This window comes from Ochotona princeps, chromosome 29 (genome assembly GCF_030435755.1).
Source record: "Ochotona princeps isolate mOchPri1 chromosome 29, mOchPri1.hap1, whole genome shotgun sequence".
NCBI classification, from domain to species: Eukaryota; Metazoa; Chordata; class Mammalia; order Lagomorpha; family Ochotonidae; genus Ochotona; species Ochotona princeps.
This window is the reverse complement of record NC_080860.1, coordinates 3515640-3528451: the sequence shown is the minus strand read 5'-3', so window position 1 is coordinate 3528451 and position 12812 is coordinate 3515640. Positions and strand designations below refer to the sequence as shown.

The window sequence follows — 12812 nt, the reverse complement described above, 5'->3', positions numbered from 1 at the left end:
TCAGCTCAGCTCTGATCATTACGGCCACTTGGGGAGTGAATCAGCAGACGGAAGATCTTCCTCTCTGTCTCTCTTCCTCTCTGTAAATCTGACTTTCCAATAAAAATAAAGAAGCCTAATTTAACAAGAAAAAAAGAAAATTAGATCAATGATTTTGCTCATAGCTGCCCTCCATTCCTGTGTTTCTAAGGAAGAATACATTTCTGCACACTACAGGGACCAACTAAATGCTCCCTTTAGGGTTGTCCAAATGGAATTCTAAGGCTCCCATGAGTACAGAAGCAGGTGCCGCGACTCTCCACGCGAGGGCGCCCTGGGAGAAGCTCCGAGTGCCCTGTGACTACTGGGAGCGCCCCGGGCAGAATAACCTGTCCTCCACGCCGGACATCAGATATTCATGCTTTGGTTTGTGGGCCACACAAACTGTCCACTTAGAAATCAGCCTGCTACAAAGGGACGGTGTCGACTCCTGGCTGCAGCTGCGTGGACGGAGCCAAGCCAGGCGAATCCGCGGGCCTGCAGCCAGAGGCCCTCAGCCCTGCACTCCTGACACGATGGTCAGCCGGGCTTTCCGCACCAGCCACTTTCTGTCTCTTGTGCTGTGTTCTGTGTATTGAGGCAACGGATTCGTTAGGTGACAGTGTAATCCAGCTTATGAAAGAACTTTTTCTGCCATCTTATATGCTGATTTTTTTTTCTTTTTAAAGTATTTATGTATTTGTTTGAAAGACAGATCAAGAGGGAGAGAGAGAGACAGATCTGCTCACCATTAGGTCACTTCCCAAATGCGTGCAGTACCTAGGACTGGGCCTGGCTGGAGGCAGGAAGCTGGACTCAAAGTCCGGAGGAGCCAGGACTTGAACCAGACCCCCTGGAGTAGGATGCAGGTGTCCCAGGCGGGGACTGAGCCTGCAGTCCACAATACCTGCTCCATGTGGGTTTCTAATCTTTCTCACAGAAGGCGATTTCATGCCATTGTATCTAAAGCTCACCTTCTAACCAGAAGGTGAAATCGGCCTAGGTACGGAACTGGAAAGGCTTGACTTGATTGTACCCAGGCTGAGGCAAAGGCTGGAGGGGTTTTTTTGTTTGTTTGTTTTTTGTGTTTTTATTAAAAGACTTATTTATGGGGCCTGATGCAGTAGCCTAGTGGTTAAGGTCCTTGCTTTGCATGTGCCGGGGTCCCATACAGGAGCTGCTTCATGCTGCAGCGGCCCCACTTCCCATCCAGCTCCCTGTTTGTGACCTGGGAAAGCAGTCGAGGACAGCTCAAGGCCTTGGACCCTGCACCCAAGCCACTTGTGGAGTGAATCATCAGATGGAAGATCTTCCTCTCTGTCTCTCCTCCTCTCTGTATATCTCAATTTCCAATAAAAATAAATCTAAAAAATATTTTTTTTAATCGCTTTTCGGCCTTTTGGCTAAGATCAAGTGTAAAAAAATATTTATTTTTGGGCCCGGCAGCGTGGCCTAGCGGCTAAAGTCCTCGCCTTGAAAGCCCCGGGATCCCATATGGGCGCCGGTTCTAATCCCGGCAGCTCCACTTCCCATCCAGCTCCCTGCTTGTGGCCTGGGAAAGCAGGAGAGGATGGCCCAAAGCTTTGGGACCCTGAACCCGCGTGGGAGACCCGAAAGAGTTTCCTGGTCCCGGCATCGGATTGGCGCGTACCGGCCCATTGCGGCTCACTTGGGGAGTGAATCATCGGACAGAAGATCTTCCTCTCTTTCTCTCCTCCTCTCTGTATATCTGACTTTCCAATAATAATAAAATCTTTTAAAAAAATATATTTATTTTTATCAGAAAGGCCTCACTGTCTGGAGCTGAGCCGATCTGAAGCCAGGAGCCAGGAGCTTCTTCCAGATCTCCCACGTGGGTGCAGGGTCCCAAGGCTTTGGGCCGTCCTCGACTGCTTTCCCAGGCCACAAGCAGGGAGCTGGATGGGAAGTGGAACAACTGGGATATCCCGGCACTTGAAAATGGAGGACAAGCCAATTGAACCACCATGCCAGGCCCTATTTTTTCTCTTTTTAAACAATATTTTATGTATTTATTTGAAAGGCAAAGTTACAGATATGGAGAAAGAGGGTGATCCGTGCATTGGTTTCCTCCCCGAGTGAGCACACATGCCAGAGACAGGCTACGGCTGAGCGGGAGCCAGGACCTTCACCTGAGTCTCCCGGGGGGGGGGGTGGCGGGGGCCAAGCTCTTGGACCATCCGCTCCTGCTTTCCCGTGTGTGTTGGCAGGGAGCTGGATCGGAGGTGGAGCAGCTGACGCTCCAGCCAGCAACCATGTGGGATGCCATACTGCGAGTGGTGGCTTAGTCTGCGGTGCCTACGTTTTGCTTCTTGTTGGAGGTGGAATCTGTTGGAAGGCTTAGGGGCCTGTTCGTTTGTTCCTATGAAGGCACCTGTGCCAATCAGGCCGTTCTGGGGCATCCTCCCAGGGCTGGGTGGGGCACTCGGACTGGGTCGCGTCTCCCAGCCAGTGAGTGAAAGGCAGAGGTTTGGCCAGAATCCGGCAGGTTGCACGGGTCTGGTCCCCTTTCCCTTGTGCAGGTAGCCTGCTGCGCTCGGAGCTCCCAGCTGAGCGCCCAGTGGGGAACTGTCTGGACAGGGCCACACTGCTGGTGACAGCAGTGGCTTTGCCTCGCTCTGTGTGGATTGTGCTAAAGTCAGCAGATGAGGCAAAGATGCTGCTGAGGGCCACAGGAAGTAGTTGGCATTCATGTAGTGGCATTCAGCATCAGGAATGCATGCCATGAGGCAGGGTTCCATGGGTGCCAGAGGCCTGAGGACTGGGGCCCGCTGCAGGTCGGGGGCACAGCCGTCCCCTGCTCGATTCAGGTAGCCGGGTCCCCTCTGTGCTGTGCGTTCAGTTGAGTCCACGTGACAGTGGGCTCCATGCAGATGTGGGGCCCTGTTGCTTTGTGGCTCTGTTCTGCTGCTGCCTTAGTGCTACAGAGCCTGAATTAATCATTGGCCCTGAGCAGTGCTCGGCAGCTCTGAGGCTTCTCAGATTCCACACGGGAGGTAAGATGATGCTGCTGACGGCACAGGGGCCCGAGGTCCACCTGCTAGGGCAGGTGCCCCACCCACTGTTTCCTTGGCTCGGCCTCAGGCCTGTTGGATCAGGGCGGGGCTGAGCAGCCCCCCCCCCCCCCGCGCCCCAGCCACAGGGAAACCACAGCAGGTGTTTGAGTGAAATACCCCCACAGAAGCTGTATTCCCATTAGTGTCACATTTCCTTAAACGGCGTCTTGTGTGGCCAGGCACAGTGTGCGTGCTCTGAGCTCAGTGTTTAGGAAAGTGTGTGTTGGGGGATGTGGTAGTGATTCCCTTTCAACCTGTCTTACGGTTACAGCATGGCGTCTCCCTGGGCTTTTAAAATTATCTTTGATTGAGATGTGACAGAGCCAGCGACTCAGACTGGGGTGTGGCCGTGGCCGTGGCAACTTCATGGCACCGCTGTGACGCTGAGTCCAAGTTAGACGCCCATGCTGGCATCTCAGCGTGCCGCGAGCCCATGTATTTCTCCTTAAACATAATAGTAACACCCTCCGTGTGTGATGCCTGATCTCAGAATCTTTGCTTTTTTTCTTTAAAGGTTTATTCATTTACTTGAAAGGCAGAGCAGCAGAGAGGGGGAGACACAGATCTCTCCATGTGTCTGCAGCAGCCCAGGCTAGACCAGGCTCGGTGCAGCCAGAGGCAGGAGCTCCGTCCGAGTCTCCACGCCGAACTGCTGCTTTCCCATCCGTGGCAGCTCTTCCACAGCATCTTTGATCTTTAGAAAAGAAGGAAGATTTAAAAACAAACAAACAAAACCCCCTTGATGCCTCTGTTGGAACTCCCGTGCAGGAAGCTCGGTCCGTCGCTGTGCCTCAGCTGGCAGCCAGCGGGTCCTGGGGACCCCAAGGCGCTTTGCGAGAGGTCTGGCTCCCCATAACATGGAAGCCCCGAGGAATGCCCCTGTCCCTGCTGCAAAGCTGTTCTGCTGTTTGAAATGATATGTATGTAAGTTGTTTGTGTAAGGTGAGAAATGTTTAAAATTGAAGCAATATAATATACGAATATATTTGGAAATCACTTCCACTTGCTCCCCCACCAAAAGAAACATAATTATCTTTAATCTTCCCAGCTAAGCTTCCTCCGTGTTTCAGCCCCTTGTTGCTCAGGTCAGTCCCGCACTGAGGGAAATAGACACACGGGGCATTTGGAACCCCTCTGTGGCTCATCGTTCGTGGCATTGGGAGAGTTTGTCCCTCTGCGACCAGCACTGTAGCTCAACATGTTAAGCCACTGCTCATGATGCTGGCAGCGCTTGTAGGTGCTGGTTCAAGTCCCGGCTGCTCCACTTCTGATCCAGTTCCCAGGGCCGTGTGGGAGCCCTGGAGGGTGCTCCTGCTCCTGGCGCTGCCCGGGCTGTTGTGGCCGTCTGGAGAGCGAGTCAAAGGGGAGCCAGTATTTGTGCCTGCAGACCAGTCTGCCGTTCAGGTCAGTAGGTCAGATGCATTTCTCTCCACGTGGTGAGAGTTCTGCTCCCATCGCAGAGCCGGGGTCTCTGTTCACCCACTGTGCTGCACTTCAGCTAGGGGACAGCAGGAAGTGCCCGTGTCCCCCCCTCCACCCCAGCTGCTGCAGACACCTGGGGAGCCTGTGGATGAAGGACCTCTCACTCTGTCCCTCCTTTTTCAGTCACTTCTCCTTTCAAATCAATCAATAAATCTAATTTTTTTATTTTTTTATTTTTATTACAGTCAGATATACAGAGAGGAGGAGAGAAAGAGAGGAAGATCTTCCATCCGAAGATTCACTCCCCAAGTGAGCTGCAACGGGCCGGTGCTGCGCCAATCCGATGCCGGGAACCAGGAACCTCTTCCAGGTCTCCTACGCGGGTGCAGGGTCCCAAAGCTTTAGGCCGTCCTCTGCTGCTTTCCCAGGCCACAAGCAGGGAGCTGGATGGGAAGTGGGGCCGCCGGGATTAGAACTGGCGCCCAAATGGGATCCCGGGGCGTTAGAGGCGAGGACTTTAGCCGCTAGGCCACGCTGCCGGGCCCAATAAATCTAATTTTTAAAAGCCAGCCGAGGGCCCGGCGTGATGGCATAGTGGTTAAGGTCCTCACCTTACACGTGCCGGGATCCCATTTGGGCGCCAGTTCTAATCCCGGCGGCCCCACTTCCCATCCAGCTCCCTGCTTGTGGCCTGGGAAAGCAGGAGAGGACTGCCCAAAGCCTTGGGACCCTGCACTTGTGTGGGAGACCCGGAAGAAGCTCCTGGCTCCTGGCTCCTGGCTTTGGATTGGCTCAGCTCCAGCTATTGCGCTCACTTGGGGAATGAATCATCGGACGGAAGATCTTCCTCTCTCTCTCCTCCTCTGTATATCCGCCTTTCCAATAAAAATAAATAAATCTTAAAAGAAAAGTTAGCTGAGCAGCCCGTGGTTGACGAGCGTGCCTTGGCCGTTGTCCCCTGCTAGTGGAGAGGGAGAAGAGGAAGGACGAGCTGCTGGACATCGCCAAGTCGAAGCAGGAGCGCACAAGTGCCGAACTGCACAGCCTGAGGCAGGTGGGTGCCCGCGGGGGCCGGCCCCGGTGCCCACTGTGGGGCGGGGCAGCTGAGTCCTTGCTTGCCACGTTTAGGGGCTGGAAGACAGAAGACACTCCAGAAAAATCAAAGCCAACTTACTTCGCTTCTCCAATACCTCCTTTGCCTGTTTGGGGTTGGGGCTCGCCGTCGGCTGGCTCGGTGGGTCCGACATCTGGCATTGCATGTTGGCCTGTCTGTGTCTGTGCAGATCTATGTGAAGCAGCAGAGTGACCTGCAGTTTCTGAACTTTAATGTGGAAAATTCTCACGAATTCATCCAGATCTATGACTCTAAGCTGGAGGAACCCGAGAGCCTGGAGTGCAGGTAACCCAAGGCCAGTGCCAGCGTTCTGGCGTCAGAAGGGCGCTTCAGCTGCGGTGGCAGCACCCACGCCCGGCCCCCCGTGACAGGAAACGACTACTCGTGACCTCGTCATTAGAATCGCTATAATCCTCTTCATAACCCTCACAGTGAGATCTCTTGTAAGAACTTTAGGCATGATCTTCTGAAAACAGAGCGAATGGGGGAGGGGACTCTTATGTGCGCGGGTGCACTCCTGAAACGCCCCCAACAGCCAGAGTGAGCCAGCTGCAGCCGCAGCCAGGAACTGTGCAGGTGACCCATGGCTGGGAGGGCCCGAGCCCTGGGCACGTGTGCTGCCTCCCCAGGATTCTCTCCCAGAGGTCCCAGGCACGGTGGCTGTGCTCTCTGAGCCTCGCCGCCAAGAGGAAGGGCTGTGGAAGCGCTGTGGTGGTTCCCGCTCTGCAGGGGCCCGGGCGCAGAGAGCAGCGTGCTGTGCTGCCTGTGGCAGCTGCTGAGTGGGACAGTGACCACACGCGATGGGCAGACCGCAGGGGCGATAGTCACATTTAACTAGTGGCCCTGGTCGGTTGTCACAGAGACAATAAGGAGTGGAAGAGTTCAGGAAGGGGAGTGGGTCCCCTGGAGGGAGGTGGCAGGTCTTCCAGGGCTCAGCTGGGCTAGGGAGAGGAGGCCGCGTGTGACCCCCAGGAGGCTGTGTGACTCCCACGCGTAACTAACCACCTGCACTTCCTTGTGACGCCCTTTAGCAGAGGCCTGTGCTTGTCAGAACTTGAACTTAACCACTCAAAGGTCGACATCAAGAGGGAGAAACATGCGAAGCTGCTGGCCAGGGAGCCGGAGCTGGAGGCGGCGCTGGCCCCGAGGCTGGCCAAGGGCCCCTGCGAGGCCTGCAATGAGAGGAAGCTGCAGGCGGGCCCGGCGAGCGGGGAGACGGGCGCGCTCCTGCCCCCGTGCCCGCTCACCAGGGACCTGGCAGAAAAGCCCAAGCCCTGGCCTCTGGGAGAGAAGCCCCTGCCGGAGCCCGAGATCAGAGCCCCGATGTGCAAGGCCCCGGCCAGGCTGCCTCCTGGCACCGGAGATGCGCTCCTGGGCGAGGAGCGGCCACTCCCGGAGGCACCGAGGCCTGGCGACATGCAGTGGCACAACGTAAGTGCCTACCTGGGCCTGGCCAGCTGCCCCAGGCCAAGACAGCCAGAGCAGCTGGCCGAGCAGTGCCAGGGGCGCATGGACATGGCGGGTGACTCCTGCTGCCAGAGGGCCGAGGCGTGCCTGGGGGACGGTGCCACGTGTGAGGCTCCGTGCTGCCACCCCAGCAACCTCGTCGTGGAAGCGCCTGGCCCCGTGTCCGACGTCGAGTGGATGAGCATCTTCAAGCCTTCCAAAACACAGAGAGTCGTTCGCCACAGATCTGTCTGTACCTGTTCAGGGAGCGTTTGTGGGACGAAATACAACGCCTCCACGAGGTGGGTACAGGTCACGCCCTCGGTTCCAGGCAGGCCGGAAGTGGCGTCCTGGGTGAGCCTCAGGTCCTTTCCTTATAGCGTGGCAGGCTGTGTCTGTTTGCACAGGGACAATCAGATTCCAGTGAACGGCCTCTGAGGCAAAGGTTCTGCTCACAAACAGAGCCAGTGGCTGTGAGTGGAGCAGATACGGTTTCTGAGAAACCCAATGATGGTGCTATGCAGAGAGCAGTAGCCTTACCCTGGCACCTGCTGTGGCTCTTCCGGCCGCCCTGCGGTCGGCCTGTGTGCCCCGAGCTCATGTGACAGAACAGGGCCACCTGGCACTTTACAGAATGTGGCTTGGTGTTCAGTTCCTGTCTGCTCTGGGATTTATATTCCCCCAAATTCCTTCCTTTAAAAAAATATTGTGGGCATGGCACAGTAGCCTAGCGGCTAAGGTCCTCGCCTTGTAGGCTTCGGGATCCCATATGGGCACGAGTTCTAACCCCAGCAGCCCCACTTCCCATCCAGCTCCCTGCTTGTGGCCTGGGAAAGCAGTTGAGGACGGCCCAAAACCTCGCGACCCTGCACCTGTGTGGGAGACCTGGAGGAGGCTGTGGGCTCCTGACTTCGGATTGGCTCAGCTCCGGCCATTGTGGTCGCTGGGGAGTGAATCATAGGACAGAGAATCTTCCATTCTGTGTATCTGATTTTCCAATAAAAATAAAGTAAATCTTCAAAAAAAATTTTTTTTTTCTTTATCTGAAAGAGTTACAGAGAGAGGAGACAAGAGAGCTTCCGTTTGCAGGTCATTCCCCAGATGGCCCGAGAGGCCGCAGCTGGGCCAGGCTGAAGCCAGCAGCCAGGAGCTCCTTCCGGGTCTCCCACAAGGGTGCAGGGGCCTGAGCACCTGGGCCTGAGCACCTGGGCCATCCCTGACTGCTTTTCCGGGTGCATTAGCAGGGAGCTGGGTCAGTAACAAAGCAGCCAGATCTCAAAATGGCTCCTCTATACCCTCTACACTACAGCACAGGTCCCAAACTTGTTATCTTTTAAAAATTCATGTGAGAGAATATTTATATTTAACAAACTGGCAAAATTATTGAGATTTTGGGAGAAGCAAATGGATCCGTGAATAGCATGTGCCTCATTCTAGCTCGTCCGCTTGTTAGAATTGCTGATTCCCCAGGCTGTGCAGTGCTGTAATAGTTCCTATTTTTAGATAAAGCATATAGCTTTAGTCTTCAGTTACAGAAAGATTGAGCCTTGTGTATCGAACCTTCTGGATCCTGCTGCTGACTTTCACATGATGGTTAAGATGTTTTTCTGCTGCCGACACTGCTCGGAGCATTTGGCTCTTTGGGAATCTTGAGTCATTTAAAACGCGTGCAGATCTCCTGCCAACTTGCAAACTCTAGAAGGTTCAGTGGTCATAGCTGTGTCCTCACTCCCTGTTTGGGGTTTAGAGCCATTGAATGATTGCACGTGGTGGTCAGGCACGGCCACCTGTCCTCACATGGAACTCGAGCACACACTCCAGTGTCGGGCAGTGGAGAGCGTGCTGGGGGGCTGGCCGGCCCACACATGCAGTCCATCTGCCCCGAGGCCTGGCGAGCCCTGCCCGTGACTGCGGGATTCAGTAATGGGATTTCATCGTGTTTTCCTGCTTTCCTGCAGACTGTCGGGGCTGGGTGCCCACGTCCTTGCTGGACTCCCTGCTGGCATCACTGATGCCGCTGGGTGCCCACGTCCTTGCTGGACTCCCTGCTGGCATCACTGATTCCGCTGGGTGCCCACGTCCTTGCTGGACTCCCTGCTGGCATCACTGATGCCGCTGGGTGCCCACGTCCTTGCTGGACTCTCTGCTGGCATCACTGATGCCGCTGGGTGCCCACGTCCTTGCTGGACTCCCTGCTGGCATCACTGATGCCGCTGGGTGCCCACGTCCTTGCTGGACTCTCTGCTGGCATTCCTGATTCCGCTGGTGCCCACGTCCTTGCTGGACTCCCTGCTGGCATTCCTGATGCCACTGGGTGCCCACGTCCTTGCTGGACTCCCTGCTGGCTCCCAAGCCGCTGACCTCCCAGGCCCCGGGGACAGGCATGGGGACCACCCATGTCGAGGTGCTACAGACCTCTCATCCCCACATGGCGGGCCTGTCCCTGGGACCTCCTGTTCTTTGTGTTTTTCAGAGGAGAGAAAAGCCCTAGTGTAGCCACCCCAGTGAAGAAACGTGTTGTGAGTCTCAGTGGACCTAGAATGTTCCCACAGGCTTGTCCGTGTGGCCCTCCTGACTCCTTGGCGGGCAGGTGTTGGCCGTGCGCTGTTCACAGGGGTGCTGGTCTGTTCTCTGCAGGGAGCTGACCGCCATACAGCAGGCCCACTCCCTGGGCTCCTCCCAGCCTGCCTCGCAGGAGGACGAGGCCGAGTCCTCGTGTGACAGAAAGAGCCCCACGAAGCCCTCATCCGCCCCCAGCGATGGCGTGCTGCCCGCCGAGCAGGTGCGTACGTCTGGAAGCCCCGTGCCAGCCTTCTCGCCAGTGGCCTAGGCCTTCTGCCCTGGGTCTGCTCACTTCCGGCCACTCCTCCGTTACTTTATAGTTAAGTTAGAGAACTCCTTTTAAACCATTCTTTTTCTTTCAAGAAAAATTGTATTGCTTTTTGAGGCAATATGATTTGTGTTCATAGTGAAAGAAAAAAGAGAAAAACCCACCAAAACTGATACAGAACAATACAGAAAAGCGTCTCCGTCCGCCACGCCCAGCCGTTGGGGCTCAGCCCTTCTTGCAAACACATACCCTGGCGTGTGTCCAGGGACACAGCTGACGGACGTGAGGGAGACACGGGCCCTGCCAGTAGCATGATGTGTGATGTGGAAGGACTGGTAGCATGGAAGAGAGCCAGCATTCCTGACTCCTGGGATGCCAAATTTAAACCTTCGTCCTGCTAATGAGTGAGCCCGTACCAGGCGGCGGGCGATAGGGCCACTCCCCGTCGGCACCTTAACAGCCAGGAGCCAGGAGCTGCCGCCAGGTAGCTGGCCTCTCCTCACAGACCGTGTAAATTTGTTTCCCTCCTTTCTGTTATTCAAAAGTTCTTTTATTTGATTATTTGACAGAGAAGGCAGGCAGAGCAAGTGAGCTCCCGCCTGCTGGTTCACTCCCCAAATGGCTGCAACGACCCAAGCTGGGTGGTGCAGAGCCAGGAGCCAGAAGCCTCCCCCCAGGGAGTGCGAGGCCCAAGGACTCCAGCAAGTCTCTGCCGCTTCCCCAGGCCAAAAGCTGGTAGATTGGAAGTGGAAAGCTAGGACTTGAACCAGTACCTCTATGGGGGTTCTGGCACGGCAAGCCCACAGCTCGCTTTTTTCTTTACTTTCATTTTACGTGAGAGGTAGGAGACACAGGGAGGCCGAACCAAAGCCAGGAGTGTAGACTCCAACCAAGGGAAGCCGGAGTGGGGGCAGGGCCGGACTCACACCCAGGCCCTATGGGGGTTGCGGGCTGCACCAGACGCCCCCAGCACTGCCATGCCTCTCTCTGTTCAGGGCTGGACTGAAAGCTGTGTTCGCTCCTCTGAGTCGTGCGTGGAACGCAGTCCACGTCCCCCACCCCCCTCTGTCCTCTGCAGATGTCTGCGGAGCAGCTTAGGCAAGGTGTTGCTCAGGTCTTCCAGAGGTTGACGTGTTGTTTCTGCCTGGCACCTGTTGGACTTGCAAAGCTGGTGATGAGTCTTATACAGACTGGGCTTAGCAGATGCTTACATTTTGGCATGTTGGCGCTTCTGTTGTTTTTTAGGAAATTAGATAGAACGAAGCTCCACCTGCCAGTCCCGTGCCCACTGCCCCCAGTTCACCTCAGTCTTGGCATGGGTTCCACACAAGTTTGTGTACTTCTCCTTCGTAGAAACGCTCCCATCAACATGACGTGAGGCTGTGTTGTGTGTTGTAATATGTATAGGGACGGTAAAGTGCCGGGCGCATCTGTCTGCAATGTCGTTTTCCAACCCCATCAGTGCGTTGTGGCATTTGGAGACTCAGTAGACCCTGTCCACTTTCACTGCGAATCAGTGTGCGTCCCCAGAAGGAATGAACCAATGTGGTTAGGACTGTGCCCTGGGATGCGTCCCGGCTTGGCTGGCCCTTCTCACAGGCAGGTTGCTGGAGCTGGGTGCCCACAGCCGAGTCCTGTCTTCATTCTTCACAAAGCACGAGGGTGGGTGAGCTTGCCTTGGGCATTATTTTGGGGAAATCCTGAGCTTTGAGTTTGGGCTTCCTGGGCTCAGATCCCCGTGTTACTTTGTTATGTGACCTTGGGAGAATTATTGAGCTTCCTGGCGCCTTGGTGTGCACACGTTCAGCTCTGGCTGGGCAATTGCTGGCTGAGGGAGGCGCCATGGGGTGGGGGTGTTTGATGAGCATTAGCCGTGACCCTGCAGCCCCTAGATGAGGTCGGCCTGGGACAGGAAATAGGGGAGGTGTGTCCCAGCCCCCTCCCCTGCTCCCCGCCCCGGGAGCTGGCAGCAGGGCAGCAGACACAGAGCTGTCAGGAGACGGGGAGGGGCCCCGGGGTAGCATGGATCTCGGGGAGCCCCTCTGCCCACCTGCGCATCACCTGCAGTTCCGCCGCTGGCTGCCGGGTATTCCAGGTGGCGTTCCGTGGGGGTGCGAGTTGCAGCAGACACTCCAACTGTTCCTACAAGGTGCTGTCCACATGCTGCCCCCAGAGCAGTGGAGGAGCCTGTGCCTGGGCTGTCTGGCGGCTGGAAAGCCAGGAGCGGCCTAAGTGTCCACCAGCAGGCAGGCCATAAGCAGCGCAGTGCAGTCCCCGGAACGGGGTGACGTACACACCGCGATCCACGAGAGGAGCGAGACGGGCTTGCTGCAGGGGAGTGTGACGGGAGCGTCGGCTCCATGTGGTCGCAGGCTCCTGGGCCAGGCCGGTGTCAGCAGTCAGCCACCCCTCTGCGAGCTCATGTCTTAGAGCCGTGAATGGCTGTGGAGCTCCCAGGGGGTCTGCAGCGCAGTCTGTGACCTGAGCACCTGTGTTGACAGTGTTCCGCTCCCAGCGTGGCCATGTGGCAGGCGCTTCAACCTCCTCCTCCTCCTCCTCCTTTTTAAGATTAATTTATTTACTAGGAAGGCAGCATCACAGAGAGACAGACACAGGTCTTCCACTGGTTCACTACCCAAAGCTAAACAGCCAGGGTTCCACTGGTTCTCCCATGGGGTGCAGGGGCCCAAGGACGGGTCATCTGCCACTGCTTCCCCAGGGTCCCTAGCAGAGAGCTGCAGCTGAAGTGGGGTGACAGGGTTGGCACTGGAGCAATCCCCGCAGCAGCACAGGCAGCGGTTGCAGCACGGGCCCCTAGGCACACTTGTCACACATCCGTGCCCGGTCTGCACAGGCTCAGGTCGTGGGACATGAGAAGGAAACTGTTCAGGGCTGGTGCTGTGGCAGA

General features: G+C 56.2%; 1 protein-coding gene across 2 annotated transcripts in view; it reads left to right on the top strand.

Moving 5' to 3' along the window:
- CCDC62 (coiled-coil domain containing 62) overlaps nt 1–12812 on the top strand; it is a 31743-nt gene that overhangs the window by 12422 nt on the left and 6509 nt on the right. For both annotated transcript variants that reach the window (XM_058656552.1, XM_058656551.1), the window contains exons 7-10: nt 5480–5568; nt 5798–5913; nt 6660–7376; nt 9712–9856. In XM_058656552.1, the coding sequence (XP_058512535.1) occupies nt 5480–5568; nt 5798–5913; nt 6660–7376; nt 9712–9856 (1067 nt within the window). The remainder of the gene's footprint in view (nt 1–5479; nt 5569–5797; nt 5914–6659; nt 7377–9711; nt 9857–12812) is intronic.